This window comes from Komagataella phaffii, chromosome 1 (assembly GCF_000027005.1).
Source record: "Komagataella phaffii GS115 chromosome 1, complete sequence".
Lineage (NCBI taxonomy): Eukaryota > Fungi > Ascomycota > Pichiomycetes > Pichiales > Pichiaceae > Komagataella > Komagataella phaffii.
Window position 1 is genome coordinate 2445569 of NC_012963.1, and position 17016 is coordinate 2462584.

General features: G+C 42.3%; 10 protein-coding genes across 10 annotated transcripts; 6 read left to right on the top strand and 4 right to left on the bottom strand.

The window, feature by feature from the left end:
• Positions 1-4644, top strand: PAS_chr1-4_0562 (Bile pigment transporter; the record flags this gene model as incomplete). Its single annotated transcript, XM_002490653.1, has 1 exon — positions 1-4644. One exon carries the CDS (start codon positions 1-3, stop codon positions 4642-4644), a length of 4644 nt encoding a protein of 1547 aa, XP_002490698.1.
• A 475-nt stretch (positions 4645-5119) lies between these two features.
• PAS_chr1-4_0563 (Mitochondrial protein, forms a heterodimer complex with Mto1p) lies at positions 5120-6631 on the bottom strand (the record flags this gene model as incomplete). The annotated part of the gene is made up of 1 exon (XM_002490654.1): positions 5120-6631. One exon carries the CDS (start codon positions 6629-6631, stop codon positions 5120-5122), a length of 1512 nt encoding a protein of 503 aa, XP_002490699.1.
• A 230-nt stretch (positions 6632-6861) lies between these two features.
• On the top strand, positions 6862-7715 carry PAS_chr1-4_0564 (Iron-sulfur protein IND1; the record flags this gene model as incomplete). Its single annotated transcript, XM_002490655.1, has 2 exons — positions 6862-7401; positions 7467-7715. The coding sequence occupies 2 exons, from the start codon at positions 6862-6864 to the stop codon at positions 7713-7715; spliced, it is 789 nt and encodes a 262-aa protein (XP_002490700.1).
• Positions 7716-7906: 191 nt separating this feature from the next.
• PAS_chr1-4_0565 (Hypothetical protein) lies at positions 7907-8791 on the top strand (the record flags this gene model as incomplete). Its single annotated transcript, XM_002490656.1, has 1 exon — positions 7907-8791. The coding sequence occupies one exon, from the start codon at positions 7907-7909 to the stop codon at positions 8789-8791; it is 885 nt and encodes a 294-aa protein (XP_002490701.1).
• A 44-nt stretch (positions 8792-8835) lies between these two features.
• Positions 8836-9981, bottom strand: PAS_chr1-4_0566 (Low-affinity cyclic AMP phosphodiesterase; the record flags this gene model as incomplete). The annotated part of the gene is made up of 1 exon (XM_002490657.1): positions 8836-9981. One exon carries the CDS (start codon positions 9979-9981, stop codon positions 8836-8838), a length of 1146 nt encoding a protein of 381 aa, XP_002490702.1.
• Positions 9982-10240: 259 nt separating this feature from the next.
• On the bottom strand, positions 10241-11038 carry PAS_chr1-4_0567 (Beta 7 subunit of the 20S proteasome; the record flags this gene model as incomplete). Its single annotated transcript, XM_002490658.1, has 1 exon — positions 10241-11038. One exon carries the CDS (start codon positions 11036-11038, stop codon positions 10241-10243), a length of 798 nt encoding a protein of 265 aa, XP_002490703.1.
• A 168-nt stretch (positions 11039-11206) lies between these two features.
• Positions 11207-11943, top strand: PAS_chr1-4_0568 (Hypothetical protein; the record flags this gene model as incomplete). Its single annotated transcript, XM_002490659.1, has 2 exons — positions 11207-11217; positions 11268-11943. The coding sequence occupies 2 exons, from the start codon at positions 11207-11209 to the stop codon at positions 11941-11943; spliced, it is 687 nt and encodes a 228-aa protein (XP_002490704.1).
• Positions 11944-12043: 100 nt separating this feature from the next.
• Positions 12044-12985, bottom strand: PAS_chr1-4_0569 (uncharacterized protein; the record flags this gene model as incomplete). The annotated part of the gene is made up of 1 exon (XM_002490660.1): positions 12044-12985. The coding sequence occupies one exon, from the start codon at positions 12983-12985 to the stop codon at positions 12044-12046; it is 942 nt and encodes a 313-aa protein (XP_002490705.1).
• Positions 12986-14464: 1479 nt separating this feature from the next.
• Positions 14465-16078, top strand: PAS_chr1-4_0570 (High-affinity glucose transporter of the major facilitator superfamily; the record flags this gene model as incomplete). The annotated part of the gene is made up of 1 exon (XM_002490661.1): positions 14465-16078. The coding sequence occupies one exon, from the start codon at positions 14465-14467 to the stop codon at positions 16076-16078; it is 1614 nt and encodes a 537-aa protein (XP_002490706.1).
• A 101-nt stretch (positions 16079-16179) lies between these two features.
• Positions 16180-16866, top strand: PAS_chr1-4_0690 (uncharacterized protein; the record flags this gene model as incomplete). The annotated part of the gene is made up of 1 exon (XM_002490662.1): positions 16180-16866. The coding sequence occupies one exon, from the start codon at positions 16180-16182 to the stop codon at positions 16864-16866; it is 687 nt and encodes a 228-aa protein (XP_002490707.1).
• Positions 16867-17016: the final 150 nt, after the last annotated feature.

Here is a 17016-nt window from a genome sequence, read left to right on the forward strand (position 1 = left end):
ATGGAGCTAGTTCAAAGGGTTGATCTGCAACTGGGATACAACGATGTCACTTTGTCAAAGTCCCTGCTGAATGCCACCGTAGGCAGATGCTCGTCCTACTCTCCTTTGATAAATTATGAATCAAACAGCTTGAACCCTTGTTTCATCGGCTTAGTTGTATCTGCTCTGAGTGTACTTGTCATATTTGTTAGTGGTTTGCAATTGGTTGAGACTTTTCTCTCCCCAAAGCCGGGATCTCTCAAATCATGTAATGGACACTATTGGATGAGAATCAACTCTGTCCTCACTCAAGGTGCTTTATCTCTGGGGCTGGCTGTTGTCTCCTACAATTTATATGGCATTGTCAGCGATGTGAGAACAATGGGATACCTGCTATCTGCTGGATCCGTTTTTTTTGTATTACTCCCGTTGCACGCGTTGGAGCCAATTGTTCACATAAACCCCCGAGGTTCATTGTTATACTATTGGCTGGTTTCCATACCGGTAAATTTTTGTCTGTTTCTCCAGCAGTTATATGGCGAATACCCCGTTATTCGTGTAGAATCCAACGTGGTAAGTGCATTGTTCCTCTTATTACTTATCAACGGAACACATATATTTTTCTCAGAGTTGGTATTGTGGAAACCTACGTACCAGGTGGTCAACTACTACCTGGAGAATGGTTTGGATCTTGCAATTCCAAATGCCCTCTCAAGTATCACATTCACTTGGATGAACCCGCTAATCACCAAAGGCTACAAGCAAGGGTATTTAGATACTGAAGATTTGCCTAAAGTCCCAAAATTCTGTCAATCAAGATATTCTGAAAGGCGGTTGGCTCAAGAATGGAACAAGCAGAAAAAAACTGTCAAACCATCCCTACTTAAGTCCATTCTGGTGTCGTACGGCCTGCTTACTATGGGTGCTTGTGCTGTGGAACTTTCAGAAAATGTACTTAACTTCCTCCAACCATGGCTGTTGAGATATCTAATCCAATACTTTGATAATTATCAGAAATACCCCTTAGTTGTTGGATTTGCTATAGCTTTTGCAATGTTTTTTATCACCATTATTCAAAGTGTTTTATTCAACCAGTTTTTCATCCTCATCTACCAGGTTGGAATCTCCCTCAGAGCAGGATTGATGAGTTTAATCTACAAGAAAACTCTAGTCTTATCAAACTCAGCTAAGAGCAAGCATACCACCGGAGAGATTGTCAACTTAATGTCTGTCGATGTAGGAAGAGTGGAAGATATTTCTCAGCATGTGCAAACGATGGTTTCCTCTCCTTTGAAGCTGGTCTTATGTCTTCTTTCGTTGTACAAACTTGTTGGTAATGCTACTTGGTCGGGCCTACTGGTGATGTTTTTAGTGATCCCAATAAATACATACCTCATCAAGAACCTTAGAGGGTATCATAAGCGACAAATGCAGTTCAAGGACGAAAGAACCCGTGCTGTCAATGATGTTTTGTCGTCCATCAAAAGTATCAAACTTTATGCCTGGGAAAAGCCAATGTTAGAAAAGATAGATCATTTGCGAAATGATAGAGAGTTGCAGAATTTAGAAAGAACAGGTTGCTTAGCGGCTGTGGTCAATTTTGCTTGGGCCTGTGTTCCTTTCTTTGTCTCTTGTTCTTGTTTTGCTGTCTTCGCATTTACTTCGTCTATCCCGTTGACTCCAGATATTGTTTTTCCAGCTATATCCTTATTCAACATCCTGTCAGTTCCAATTTTTTCGATCCCAGCTCTGTTAACTGCGTTAATTGAAACTTCTGTGTCCCTTGATCGTTTACAAAAGTTTTTGACCAGTGATGAATTAATGAACGAGTTTATAAATTTTGATGATGATCCTCCAGAAGTGGTACGTGGAGAGATAGTTGTCAAGAATTCTACTTTCCTGTGGTCATCTCCCTCCCCCAAAAGTGAAAATATTGACGAAGAGTCAAATATTGGAGATTCGTCTCAAATAGCACTGAAAGATATTACCTTCAGCGCTAAAAAAGGTACTTTAACCTGTGTTGTTGGAAGAGTCGGAAGTGGAAAATCAACTTTTTTGAAGGCTATACTAGGACAATTGTTAACTGTCTCCGCCGACCGCATTAATCCCCCCAAAATTTCTCTCTCGGGATCCGTAGCTTATTGTTCGCAGGTTCCCTGGATCATGAATGCAACGGTTAAAGAAAATATCTTATTTGGGCATAGATATGACGAAGCATTTTACCAACAATCCTTGGAAGCTTCGGCATTGGTTCCTGATTTAGAAGTTCTTCCTGATGGTGATGAGACTCTTGTGGGAGAAAAAGGTGTCTCATTATCAGGAGGACAAAAGGCAAGACTTTCCATCGCCAGAGCCGTTTACTCAAGAGCTGACATTATAATCCTGGATGATATTTTGTCTGCCGTTGATACTCATGTTGGTAAGCATATAATGGACCGAGTCCTGAGCAAGAATGGGCTACTGAAAACAAAAACTAGAATCCTCACTACCAACACCATCCCAATTTTGTATCAGGCTGACAGTATTCTGATGATCAAGAACGGTACAATTTTTGAAAGAGGAGACGCTCGTAGTATTGATGAGAAACAGGGAGAAATATATACGTTGGTGAATGAGTTTGCACAAGAAACTGGTAAAAGATTGACTTCCAACGAGGCAAGCGAGACTGAAACGGAATACAACGTGGACGAAAAAGCTGAAGAATTTTCAGAAGGGTCAGACGAAAATCCTACCCTTGATTTAGATACATTCTCTGTCCTCAGTGACCAAGTAGCACGGAGAGCAAGTTTGGCAACCCTAAAGTTTCCTCACACTACATCCACTCCTGATAAGAGAACTGCTCAATCACAAGAAACTAAGGAAAAAGGAAACGTGAAAATGGCAGTCTATAAAGCATACATTAAATCTTGCAGTTATTCCGGAGTGGCTCTTTTCATCGGATGTATCTTTCTATCTACAGCGTTATCTGTAGCCAGTAGTTATTGGCTGAAACACTGGTCAGAGCAGAATTTAAAGAACGGTGCCAACCTTCATATTATTCCATTCATAGCCACCTATACAGCTATTGGTTTAAGCTCCGCTGTTCTTTCTTCGCTGAAAACTGTGGTAATGTGGATGTTTTGTTCTATCAGAGCTTCGAAATCTTTCCACTCAACATTGACCCATAGCGTTATGAGATCACCATTGTCTTTCTTTGAGACAACGCCAATTGGAAGAATCATGAATCGATTTTCCACGGATATGAATAAAGTAGATGAATCCTTGCCAAGGACATTTTCTTTGTTTTTGCAGACATTGATCAAGGTATTCTTTACTGTCGCTATCCTGTCATTTACACTTCCGATTTTCATCGTTGTCGTTGCTGTTCTGTCTGTGTTTTATTTTTACTATCAACAGTATTATATGATGGCTTCAAGAGAATTACAGAGAATCATGAGTGTGACTAGAAGCCCTATTTTTGCGCACTTCCAGGAAACTTTGAACGGTGTTGACACTGTCAGGGCTTACAGACAAGAAAACAGATTCCTGTATTTGAACTCAGAAACTATTGATCGTAACCTGAAATCAGTCTATTGTTCTCGATCCACGAACCGTTGGTTGTCATTCAGGCTTCAATTGATCGGCTCTACCATGGTTTTAGCAGCCGCAATAATGGCAATTCTATCCACTTTGACAAAAAATCCACTAAGTTCCGGAACTGTTGGTTTGATCATTAGTTATGCTTTGGACATTACTAGCTCCCTATCGTGGGTGATTAGAGCCTGTGTCGCTGTTGAAACCAACATCGTTTCTGTTGAAAGAATTGAAGAATACTGTCGCTTACCCTCTGAGGCACCATATGAACTTCCTGATCAGAAACCACCCCCAAATTGGCCAGAAAAGGGCTCCATTTCGTTTCACGACTATAGCACCCGTTATCGTGAAAATTTGGATCCGGTTTTGAAGAACTTGAATATAAACATTCAACCAAAGGATAAAGTTGGCATTGTGGGACGAACAGGTGCTGGAAAAAGTACTCTATCTTTGGCTATTTTTAGAATTTTGGAAGCCTCAGAAGGGTATATTACCATTGATGGGATAAACATTTCTGAGCTGGGGCTATATGATTTGAGACATAGTCTGAGTATTATTCCCCAGGACTCGCAAGCTTTGGAAGGTACCGTGAGGCAGAACTTGGATCCTTTAGGTCTTTATGAAGATGAACAGTTGTGGAAAGTTTTGGAGTTGTCTCATTTGAAAGCTCATATAGAACAAATGGAGACTGAAGAAGATGATGTCGTTCACAAGGGTCTAGATGCTAAGGTTTCGGAAGGAGGATTGAATTTATCGGTTGGTCAGAGACAACTGATGTGCTTAGCAAGAGCATTATTGAACTCCTCCAAAATATTGGTTTTGGATGAGGCCACTGCGGCTGTTGATGTAGAGACGGACACATTGATTCAGAAGACTATTAGGTCGGAGTTCAAGGATAGAACGATATTGACCATTGCCCATAGACTGGATACCATTATGGACAGTGATAAGATTGTTGTCATGGATAAGGGGGAGATAAAAGAGTTCGATACACCCGCTAATCTGTTGAAAGATACCAACAGTCTCTTCTACCAACTATGCTTACAGGGAAATTTTGTTCAGGAAGAGAATACCAATAGTGGCTCCTCTTAAATAGACCTCACATAAATATGATAAATTCGAGATTTACCCTTGAACATCCCCAACGTATCGCATATCCCTACCGTACTCTTGAGGAACTTGGAGCAGCCCATGGGTCCACCAAAAACGAGGCGAAAGAGTAACGGCTCAGGAATTGACAAAAAGCCCAATGTTGCGTTGGTACGAGAATCTTTTGAATGTGCGAAGAAAGTCTTGGAGCTGGACTCTGATGAAGTCATTAAGAAAATGTCAACGGTGGAAAAGTCTAACATCTCACTGATTGTAGATTATAACAAAGTTTACGAGAAGCTGCAAGATGTCGAATCATCTGCCAATAACCTGAAAGAGCTAAACAGTCAAATTGAGCTTTTGAATAAAAATTTGCTTGCTGCTGAGAACAGCGTAACGAATCTAGAGGAGTTGATCCAAGAAGTTAATGGGTGGTCTCTGGCAATTGAGAAGGCAGTTGATGAAAGGGTTTGACGTGCTATTTACCTATACAGAAACTAGAGAAAACCACTCCTAATATCTCCTCAATTCCAACAGCTTCACCTGTGATTTTGCCAATTCCTTCCACTGAGTACCGCAAACTCTCCGTGGCTAAAACGTCGTCAATTCCATTATACGAACGAAACTCCTGAAATCCATGCAATACATCGTTGCTTAAGATATCCTGTGATCTTTGCGAAATACTTATTGGATCGGAATTGGTCGTTAACGTGATAATTTTGAATCTTTCAATTAATGTGCCCATCAACGAGTCAATTCCATCTCTGTTAGCACATGATATCAAACAAAAAGTTGATTCAGGTAATTTCAGCGCCTCGGAAAACTGTTTAATGATTTGGGAATGCTGATTCGGGTCCTCTAGTAAATCGGATTTGTTTAAAGCAACTAGTATGTTTTCTGAACAACTGGACGTCGAGCTTTTCAAATTTTCAATGTGTTTGATTAGATCACTATTGATCTCCCTCAAGTCTACAGGTAAGATGATAACGGCAACGTCGCTGTTTAACGATTTGGTCGTTGCTCTTTTGATCCCTTCCTTTTCGATAATATCTGCATCTTCAAAAGATCTAATGCCTGCAGTATCACCAATAACAACTTTATACCCACCAACATCCAAGGGTATATCTATACTGTCTCGGGTGGTTCCCGGTATGTCACTCACGATCACTGAATCTGAGTCTGAAAGAACATTCAACAATGACGACTTCCCAGCATTTGGCGGGCCAATCAATGATAATTTGATCCCCTTCATTAATATTTCAGATCGTTTTACCTTTTCCAAGTAATTTTTGATCTCCGCTTCCAGTAAATCGATATTTTTTGCTACTCTGCCAAACAGTTCATTTACCTCTTCAATATCATGGTCTTCACCAAAATCGATTACCGTAGTTAAAAGAGCTACATTCTTCACAATTTCTGTTCTCCAGCGGTGAAATAGATGTCTCGTCTCCCCCTTCAACGAAGTTAATGCTGAAACTCTCTGAAATTCTGTTTCAGCATCGATCATGTCACGTACACCTTCAACCTCAGTCAAGTCAAACTTTCCATTTTGAAACCCCCTTCTAGAAAACTCTCCTGGGTCTGCATATCTTATTGGAGCAGCAGATTCATGCAAATATTTGATGGCATTAAGAACACACTTGACCACGGCATTTCCTCCATGGACGTGGAGCTCCAAAACATCCTCTCCGGTATATGAGTTGGGGCCCTTAAAAAACAACGATAGGGCTTCATCCAATAGAACCCCCGATTTTGGATCGTAAAGCTTTCTCACACTGGCTAGCCTATGTCTTTGTAACCTCTTATCGTCATCTATACGAGATAACCTCTTGAATACATCCAATGTACTCGGACCGGATATTCGTATTACGGCAATGGCAGATCGCCCCTGCTTTGTGGATAATGCGTAAATAGTGGGTAATCGTACATCAGAAACCCATCGCTTCAGGACTCTAGGACACCTCAATTGGGGATTCCAACGAGGTTTCATTGGGGTCGGAAAGAGACTAGAGAGTGAAATAATTTCGAGATTAAATTACCTAAGATCGTTCAAGAAATATTTAGTACCCCATCAACATGAGTAAATTGATACGAAGATGGCCGATGTTCTCCCAAATCAGAGCATATGGCCATGAAAACCCATTGGTATGTTTTTTCCAAACCTGCTCAAGCTAATTGTGCTAACAAACCAAGGGTATACCCAGAAAGAAGGCCCCCGAAATGCCCAGAATGTCGAAAGGTCTGCCTATACGGCAGAAAATACCGAATGTGGAGAAAGTAATTTTGGTGTCCTCAGGAAAGGGTGGTGTTGGAAAGTCGACTGTCTCCACAAACTTGGCACTGTCTTTGCGAAACCTTGGGCTGAAAACAGGATTGTTGGATGCCGATTTATTTGGGCCTTCAATCCCCAAGTTAATGAACCTCGCTGGAGAACCAAGAATCACTGAAACAGGAAAGCTTATTCCACTGGTAAATTATGGAATCCAAACAATGTCCATGGGATACCTGATTAGTGAAGAAAATGCTGTTGTATGGAGAGGTCTTATGGTTATGAAAGCTCTACAGCAACTTCTATTTGAAGTACAATGGGAGGATTTAGACATTTTGGTCATTGATATGCCTCCTGGAACTGGAGATACCCAGTTAACTATTAGTCAGCAGGTCAAAGTTGATGGTTCTGTCATAGTGTCTACCCCTCAAGATATTGCCCTTCTAGATGCAGTTAAGGGAATTACAATGTTCAACAAGGTCAACATACCGGTATGTAAAGAGACTTCACTACTCATTCGATCAATTTTTTTATAATTACTAACTTAGAACTATAGATACTGGGACTGGTTCAAAACATGAGCTTCTTTTTGTGCCCCAATTGCAACCATGAATCCCATGTTTTTGGAACAGATGGAGTGTTGAGAGAAGCTTCCAAGCACAACCTTGAAGTACTGGGGTCCATCCCCCTAAATGAAAAGATTTGCACTCAATCTGATATAGGCAAACCCGTTGCCATTTCAGACCCTCAATTGGCACCCTTTTATGCATCTATTGCAGAGAAGGTTCGAGCCAAACTATTTTAGAAGCCTACACCATCCCACCAGAAACCCACTATTGTGGTCAGAGTTGCGTCAGATTGCATAAGGCTGCGGCTCCTCAAGATCCGCTTTCCTGATGCCTTTCAGAGCAAAATCCATCATCAGACACAAATTGATACCAAAATCTCTTTTTGTACAACCTTGTGCTGACACCCTATTCGATTGCTAGTGAGATTATGAGAAGCGTAGGTATTGCTTTAATTTGCCTAGGAATGGTGGGAGCACTTGCACATGATGATTCAAGAGACAGTCCAACACTACCCAAAAGTATCACTCCTCAGCAAGTGCAGATGGATCTTCAAAGATTGGAACAATTGACTGATGAGCAACTTGACCAATTGGAAGAGTACTTCTCCATTAATCAGGCGTCTTCCCCTGGATTTGGGTATATTGGGGATGAGGATATCACAGCTGGTCTGGCAGATGAGGAGTTGGGAAACACCGTATCAGCTTCAAGTTCCGATATTGGCGTTGACAGCACGGAGACTATAGCGCCCGGTGATATTGATCCCGCAAAAACAGCACCCGATAGGGCAGATTCAATCGATAACTTGGGATTACCGTTCCCTTGGAAGAAAAAAAAGAAAGACGATGACGATTGTGACGATGATGATGATGGTGACGAAGGCGACAATAGTGGTAATGATGCTGAAGGTTCTCGTAATAAGGTCATAATTGTTACGTTTGGGCGAGATGAGAACGCAACGCTTGCACGTATTCAGCAATTTCAATCCCATACTGCTAAGAGCAGTCTTAGTCAAGAAGGATCCCCTACTAAAAAAGCGTTCCACTTCAAGGAAGGAACTGTAATTCCACTTACAGCTGAAGACGGACTTCAATTGGAGGCACTGATAAACCTTCATCAGGGGAATACTAGTGCTGAAACTTCAAGTTTTGATCAATATAGTAATGGAGCAAAACCTAGACTGGGAGGCATTCGTAACGGATTTGGAATTCGCAAACTTAGTCCCCAGTATTCCAATGCTGCTAATAAACAAAGTGTTTCAGTTAGCGCAGTCGGAGCCACGGTTCTGGTCATGTACAGTGTTTTGTTCGTGTAAGATCCATCATCTCTCTTCTTCTTAATAATAAACAATTGCATGTTTTAGAATTTGTAAGATACACCTGGAAGTGCTATGGAGAATACCAGCCCCAATTTGTGCTTATCATTTAGTAGTTCTAGTTGTTCCAGAATGCTTATTCTAGGATCATCTTCTGTCATTGTTTCTTTTACATGTGTTATCACCAAGTTTAAGCCTTTCAGTGTCAGCTCAGGGTTATACTTCTGGATAATTTCCTGGAATCTGATCATCTCGCTTATAACGTAATGAGGTGTGAGGTGACCATATAGTGGCTTATCTGAGGGCATATTCTTAGTTGAGCATTCCAGGACTATTCCACTCAATTGGTGAAAATAGGGACAAATAAAAGTCCAAAGAGATTGCAAATAAAATGTGTTGGATGTTAAATCACTCTCCATATCACCAAAAACCAACAGTTTCTTCTGAGACTTTCTCATGTTCAGCAAAAACGCTGAAGAATGGTAGACAATAGGCTCCGCTGAATGGTTTTCAATAGTTCCATGCGCAACGGGGAACAATACAAACTCCATATGCTCATTCAGCTTTACCCACGATCGATTGTCAGCATCCAGGCTGCAAAACTCAATGATTGGTTTTGCAACTTCTGAAAGGTCAGGCCAGACATGGTTATTGAAGATAAAGGAATGCAATTGGCCCACAATGAATTTTCCGCCGTATATCTTACGCAATCTGTGGGGATGGACCTCACTGTAGAACATAGGTGCGTTAATTATGAGACCAGCAACGTGGTCCAGGTGACAATGGGTGATTAGATAGGTGGAAATTTGCAAGTTCATGAATGCATCGGCAATCTGCAGGTTCGTACCCTTTGATTTCTTTTGGTATCGTTGTAGAGAGTTGGGGAAGACAATAGAATCTGTGTTGGAGTGATAGGCAGCCACGGAGGGACAATTGGGGTAAAACGACCCGGAAAAATAGTTTTGCGTGTTCAAAAACTTTGACTTGACATCCTTCGCAGACTCGAACTGGTTATAATAATTTAGTATATCATTTAAACCCTTTATGCCCGTTCCAGCATCAATGCAGACATGATCCGTTGGGGAGTCTAATTGTTCCGAGATTCGTCCTATCAAAAGGGAACAGTTTGCACCCTCAACAGGACCTCCACTTGTTCCCAAAATGGTCAATTCAAAGTACTCTGTATTCATTTATACCATGAGGGTATAGGTGCGGTATTGGAGAACGCTGTCATGCTTCCTCTTGGAATTTGATAAGATAATGCTCGCGATCGAACCATGCCTCGAACCGACGGTTAGGGTTTACGATGCCAGGAGAGCCTGGGGAAGAGAAGGGCATTCATTGTAAAAGAGACAAAAAACGCAAAAGATAAGTACTGAAAAGGTTCAAACGACTTTAAAATGCTGGATGGTTTATAGATTATAGTAAATAATAAGTAGTTTCGTTCCATCACAATTGAGGTGCTCCATATCCACGGATATGTTTGGCAAACTCCCATTTCATGTCTTCACAACGAAGTCCTTTGTGTATATCAATCTTTTTCCTGCTCTGGCTGATAACAGCAAGAGAGTACTTGTCAATTGAACGGGCATCTCTGTAGAACAACACCTTCATGCAGTTGCGCACCAATTCAACGGCTTCTTCTTCTGTCAGTTTGGAAGCATCTTCCTCGGTTTCAACCTTTCTTCTCAACAGGGGGATGGCTAAATGTGCTCCAAACCCAGTGGCAATTGCAGGAGACGAATATGTTACACCTAACAGATCTGCGTATTTGAGGACCAGCTCGTTCGTGGAACTCAAACCTGCCACAATGGTAGAATTCCACAATGGGTCCATCTTAGATCTTCTATTATAAAAGACTCGTGAAAGATATTCATGCACATGTTCTGGTTTTAGGTTAGGCTTCTCCATATCATAGGAGTCTTGAACTTGCAAATCGTCTAGTATTCTTTCAATCTGTTGTAAATCACTGATATCTCCGCTGATTCCCACAATAGTGGAATCACCCACTGGAAGAAGACGCTCAATATCCGAAAATCTGGCCAATGATCCATAAGATCCCAAATTGTCGGCAGCAAGCACAATCCCGTCCTGGTACTTTACTGCGATTACTGAAGTTCCTGTTACAATTGGCTGTTGTGTGTTCATTTTAGGAAATTGGCTGTTGTTTGCTGCTGCTATCTGATGGTTGTAAGCACCATATGTGTCGTCGGAGGGTCTTCCCCAATCGTAAGGACCGTGATTCATGGTTAACTTGGTGTTGGTAGGCTGGTGGCTAGAAGTGGCAAAATCAGATAGTCGAGAAATGTTACTGAGGGATGAGACTGGGGCTGTTGAAAATTGCTGTTTTGGGTGTACTTTACTTATCGAACGCAGTGTGAGAGGGACCCATTCTCTCCAGCCCAAGTACGTGAAATGGCCCCAACGTAAGTGTTCTCGGTGTTTGCAAGATCTCAGAGCACCTCTAACCTTCTAGAACAACTTTCATTCAAATTTCCCCGGGAAAAGTTCTTCCACTCCGGATCTTTATAAACCGACTCTCCGTGTATGAGAACCAACAGGTTATCCATGAAACTGCCATAGCTACAGAGAACGTCTTGAACACACCTCAAAGGCCGACTAAGTCTCTGTTGAGACTGGTAAACGCCGTTCATGTGAAGCTGTCGAATAGAGATTTAAGCCGTTTTCTGGAGTTATTCCTGGACACTTTACTGGTAAAGATACTGGATACCCCGTTGGATCTTCTCTTTGCTGAAAAATTGGAAAGCTCCGAACTGGAAGAGTACTTCTTGCCCCAGGATAAGGGAAACATGCTTTTAGAGCTAAAAAAAGAAGAATGGGTATGTCATGTTCATTTCGACTCGGAAGAGCTGGCAAAAGTCAGAGATATTGTGAAAAATGGTGGGGATCCGGGCACCAATGGTGCTTTCGAATACACTCAACTGCTAACGCGGTCACAGGAATTGCAAAACCCTCCTGAAATACTGGAAGAGCCCAAAGAGGATTCTGAACTACTGCTCTTAGAGCCACAAGAATCACAAGATACTAAGAAGATGGCAATAAGCACACATTATCTCCCCAACACAATCATAGGCCCACCCGTTGACATCTACATTGTTTCTAAAGGAAAACACGGCAAAGAAAAAATGTAAAAGATGGTTCAATTAAAATAAACTATAGAAAAAGTAAAAATACCTTTTTTCACATCACTAAGAGCTTGATTACACTTTTTTTTCCTTCTCCTCAAGCACCTTAGGCGTTCTGAACCTGTTGCTCCTTTTGCCATTCCTCCTCAGTGAGGTGAAGGTTATCGGTGTCCTCATTGAGACCCTCAACATCCTCGTCGTCGTATTCTCCCTCGACATGTCTGATGGAAAGAGTTGGTCTGACAGCAGCACCTTCCAAAGTCCATGAGGCAAGAGCGTTCTCAGCGTCAATGATGATTTGCTTAGAGGATTCGTATCCGTCGTAGGCAGGTCTAGTTTCACCTGGAGTGACTGGGGAGTCATCCAAAAGCTCTAACAAAGCCTTACCGTAGCCGGCAATCAGGGCCAATTTCTCAGAATGCTCTCTAGTTGAGTCAAAATGGTAGTTGAAGGCAGCCTTCAGCTTCTCTCTGGTGATATTGGACAACTGGGCCTCAGCAACCAGCGATTCGGCTTCAGCACGCACCAACTCCTGCTCCAAGACGACAATCTTTGGGGATTGAGGGTCCTTATACTTCAAGTAGGCAATTTGGTCGGTGATCTTGAGTTTACGGTCTCTAGAAGGCTGGACGGATCCCTCGATGTCACGGATTCCCTTGAGTGTGATTCGGTATTGATCGTATCTGTCGATGAATTGGTCGTCCAATTCTCCGATTTCGTAGATCAAAACACCCAACTTGTCGGTAATGTCACTGACATCGTCGTCGTTCTCAGCACCCCATAGGGAAAGCTGCTTAGCGACGGCTTTACGCTCGTAAGAGGATGATTCGATGGCTCGCATGACGTTCTTCTCCATCTTGACCAGCTGAGCCAACTTCTTTGAAAGCTCTGGTCCAAAAGAACCGGCGGTCTGTCTTCGCAACGTGTTGCTTAGTGAACCCTTGCCGAAGAAACGGTTCTGCTTGGTGCTCGAAGGTGGTGGAGCAGGGGAATTGATCTGCGAAGCAGTTGGGGCTCTGCTGTTTCTCAATGAGTAAGTTCTGTGCATCCTTTGAAGTTGTTTAACAAAGAGTAAGAAACGAAGTGTTGGAGTTGTGCTGGAAGGAAAGGGATGCTGGAAAAGCAACTCACAACTTGATAGTGGGAGATATGGCGCGCTTGAAGCTTGCTTTTTATGCCTATGCTAGTTATTTTTCCCCGCAAAAATGGGTTTTTTGTATTTGTTGTTCTGAATTGCCTGTTTCGAACATGCAGACTTGCCTAAAATAGAAAATAGAATCCTGTTGCCAGAAGAACGGTGAAAAAGATAGTCCAAACTACTACCTAGTTGGGAGAGGCTGAAACAAGCTTGATTGTGTGTCAGATAACATCCTCTTCTCAGCCGTTCTGATCGTAATAACGCCTACTCTTTTTCTGGCTCAAAATAAATAGTAGAATCAAGGACGAAAAGTAGTAAAAGTGATGATCCACTTCAAATGACGCTGGTATCGCTTGAGCCCGACATGAAACTGTTCATGAGAGTAGTCTAATTGATTAAGTTCAGTGAAATTTCAAACCGCTATACACAACAGGACAACTTTGAGTTTAGAAAAATCCGATGTAGTGTAACGGCTAGCACGGTCCGCTTTCACCGGGCAGACCCGGGTTCGACTCCCGGCATCGGAGTTTATTTTTCCATTTCGTTCTTTAGAGTATTCTCCTCAGCATGCCCCCCTGAATTTTTCCTTTTTTCCATGTGTCCCATTTTTCCACTTTTTTTACAGTTTTCCTCGTGATGTTAATTGGCTACACAAAAGCTGCCACACGAAACCTTAATCACGAAAAACTATACAGCCTTCACTAATCCGTAGCCCCATAATATGTTGTCCACGTGCTGTTGGGTACTACCTGTAGACTCTCATACCCCACTCCGTCTTTCTCCAACAATTAACGCAGTACCGAGATTTATCAGCAGACTCAAATTGGGCAAACTCTGTATTTTTCCTTGCCCGCATAATTTATGGGTCTCAGGCCTCCACGTTTCCTGTTTACTTGAAGAATATTGGCTGCGGAAAAAGTGGTAAGGACAACCCCCTTTTAATTGGATCCAGTTTTTCCGAAATGTTCCGATCCGTACGTCATCTCCGAAGCCGTACATTTTCACTCAATCTACGTAGCTTTGGACTCAGCGCTCCTGGAATTGCCAGGACAGTTTACTTGAGTTGATATTCCCTTGTAGATTGTGTGCTTCTTTTTCCAAAATTTGAGGCTTCGTTTGAAAAGTGGAATCTGGTCGCTAGATCACTTCATGCCTATTTTTCACGGAAAAATAAGTGGTACTATGCACCCCTTAAACCTAAAGAAAAACGGAAAAATTACCCCAAAACCTGGTGATGTTTTTCGCCCCTTTCTTTTTATCCGAGTTTTTCTTTTTTCTTGTCTGCCAAATTCCTCTCCTGACCTTAGCGTCCCCGGAAAAAATTAACTACTTAAGGACCGAATGAGCCCCAGCTTTTCCCCTTCTCTTCATTATTCCCCATAATATAATATGAGTTCAACAGATATCCAAGGTGATCAAGGTGACAATGAAAAGATATACGCCATTGAGAGCAGTCCCTCCAATGAGCAAATAAAAGATATTCATGAGGCTCCGGCCGACAACAAAAGTGAACTAGACATCCCAGTCAAACCCAAGGGTTCCTATATCTTGGTGTCTGTGTTATGTCTTCTAGTCGCATTCGGTGGTTTCGTGTTCGGTTGGGATACCGGTACCATCTCAGGTTTCGTTAACATGTCTGACTTTACGAGACGTTTCGGACAGTTTAACGGTGAAACGTATTACCTTTCTAAAGTGAGAGTTGGTTTAATTGTTTCTATTTTCAACATTGGTTGTGCTATCGGAGGTGTCACTCTAGGTAAACTTGGTGACATTTGGGGTAGAAAGAAGGCTTTGATGTTCGTCATGGTCATCTATATGGTCGGTATTTTGATTCAAATTGCTTCCATTGACAAATGGTACCAGTATTTCATTGGAAGAATTATTGCAGGTCTGGCCGTCGGTGCAGTTTCCGTTTTATCCCCCATGTTCATCAGTGAGACTTCTCCTAAACACATCAGAGGTTCCTTAGTCTCCTGCTACCAATTAATGATTACAGCCGGTATTTTCTTGGGTTACTGTACCACTTACGGAACCAAGACTTACACCGACTCCACCCAATGGAGAGTTCCTTTGGGATTGTGTTTCGCTTGGGCCATTCTGATGATTGTTGGTATGACCTTCATGCCAGAGTCCCCACGTTTCTTGGTTGAGGTTAACAGAGTCGACGAGGCTATGAAGTCCATTGCCAGAGTTAACAAGGTCTCTATCGACGATCCATCTGTCTACAATGAGATGAGACTTATTTCTGACGGTATTGAGAAGGAGAAGGAGGCTGGTAGCGTTTCTTGGGGTGAACTGTTCACTGGTAAGCCAAAGATTTTCTACCGTCTATTGATTGGTATTTTCATGCAATCTTTGCAACAATTGACCGGTAACAACTATTTCTTCTACTACGGAACTACCATTTTCAAGGCTGTCGGATTGGACGATTCTTTCCAAACTTCTATCATTCTTGGTGTTGTCAATTTTGCTTCCACATTCCTAGGTATCTACACCATGGATAAATTTGGTAGAAGAAGAACACTTTTAGGAGGTTCTGGAGCCATGGTTGTTTGTTTGGTCATTTTCAGTTCCGTTGGTGTCAAGTCTCTTTATGAGAACGGTAAGGATGATCCATCCAAACCAGCAGGTAACGCCATGATTGTCTTCACCTGTCTGTTCATTTTCTTCTTTGCATGTACCTGGGCTCCAGGTGTTTTCGTCGTTGTGTCTGAAACCTACCCACTTAGAATTAGATCCAAGGGTATGGCCATCGCTCAAGGTTCCAATTGGCTTTGGGGTTTCCTCATTGCCTTCTTCACTCCATTTATCTCAGGTGCCATTGATTTCGCCTACGGTTACGTCTTTATGGGATGTACTCTGTTCGCCTTCTTCTTTGTGTACTTCTTCGTTCCTGAAACCAAGGGTCTGTCGCTGGAAGACGTTGATGAAGTCTATGAGAACCTTACCTTCGGAAGAGCATATGCATACAGCCACACGATTAAAGACAAGGGCGCCCTATAACCGTTTGGAAGGGTTTGATGATGATTATGTAAGAAACATGAATATAATGAGCATTTCGTGTACCAGTCTCTGTAGCCACAAATATACCCGAACTTACTGACATGATTGAGAATGTCAACCCTGGATCTCGTCTCAAAAGCACTGGCTCGTCCCAGGTCTGCACGCCCAACAGGAGCTCTCGTCCTCATTATGCCATGCCTACTCTTTCCTCGTTGCGGAAATCTGGTCAACCTGCTACTCCGCAATCTGTTGAAGGGACCCTGTTTTCAGGGCAAATATCGTGTAATCTTGACGCTTTGTTCAACAATCCCTTGGAAGACTCGGAGTTGAACAAAAAGAAACCACGGACAACCTTCAAAGGCCCTGCTAAGCTGCGACCCTCCAAGAGGCCAAGTTCTACAAGCTCGGAAGAAGATCTGTTTGAAGATGCCGCTAGATATTTATTCCACAGTACGATAGAGAAACTACAGAACAAAGAAAATGCTGACCTTGGGAAGATCACCCCTCACAACTTTCGATTACCCATTCTTCAAGACTATCTACCATCTTCGGGCTCTGAAGTTTCCTGGAAACAAGTCGAAGACATGTTTGACTCTGATCTCCAACAGGTGGATAAAGCCGTTCCGATACCTTCCAAATTGCTAGAGGAAACCAAAGAGGGCAAAAGCGTGCCTCTGGAAAAATACGTAGAGTTGGTCCGGACCTACGAAACCCTCCGCTCAAGTTTTGTTGAAAAGATTAATCGTGACAAGCAGTTATTTCACCGTTTCTTTTCATCCGAGTGTTGACGTTTGAGGCCTATACCAAGCAATTTCAGGTTGTCCCGATAGACCTCTCTTACGTGATGCTAAGAGTAATTTTTCCTATGATGTCACCCCTACAGCATACCAAGAGATTAAGTAAGAACCTGGAAAATGCGATGGGTCGGAATCAAAACG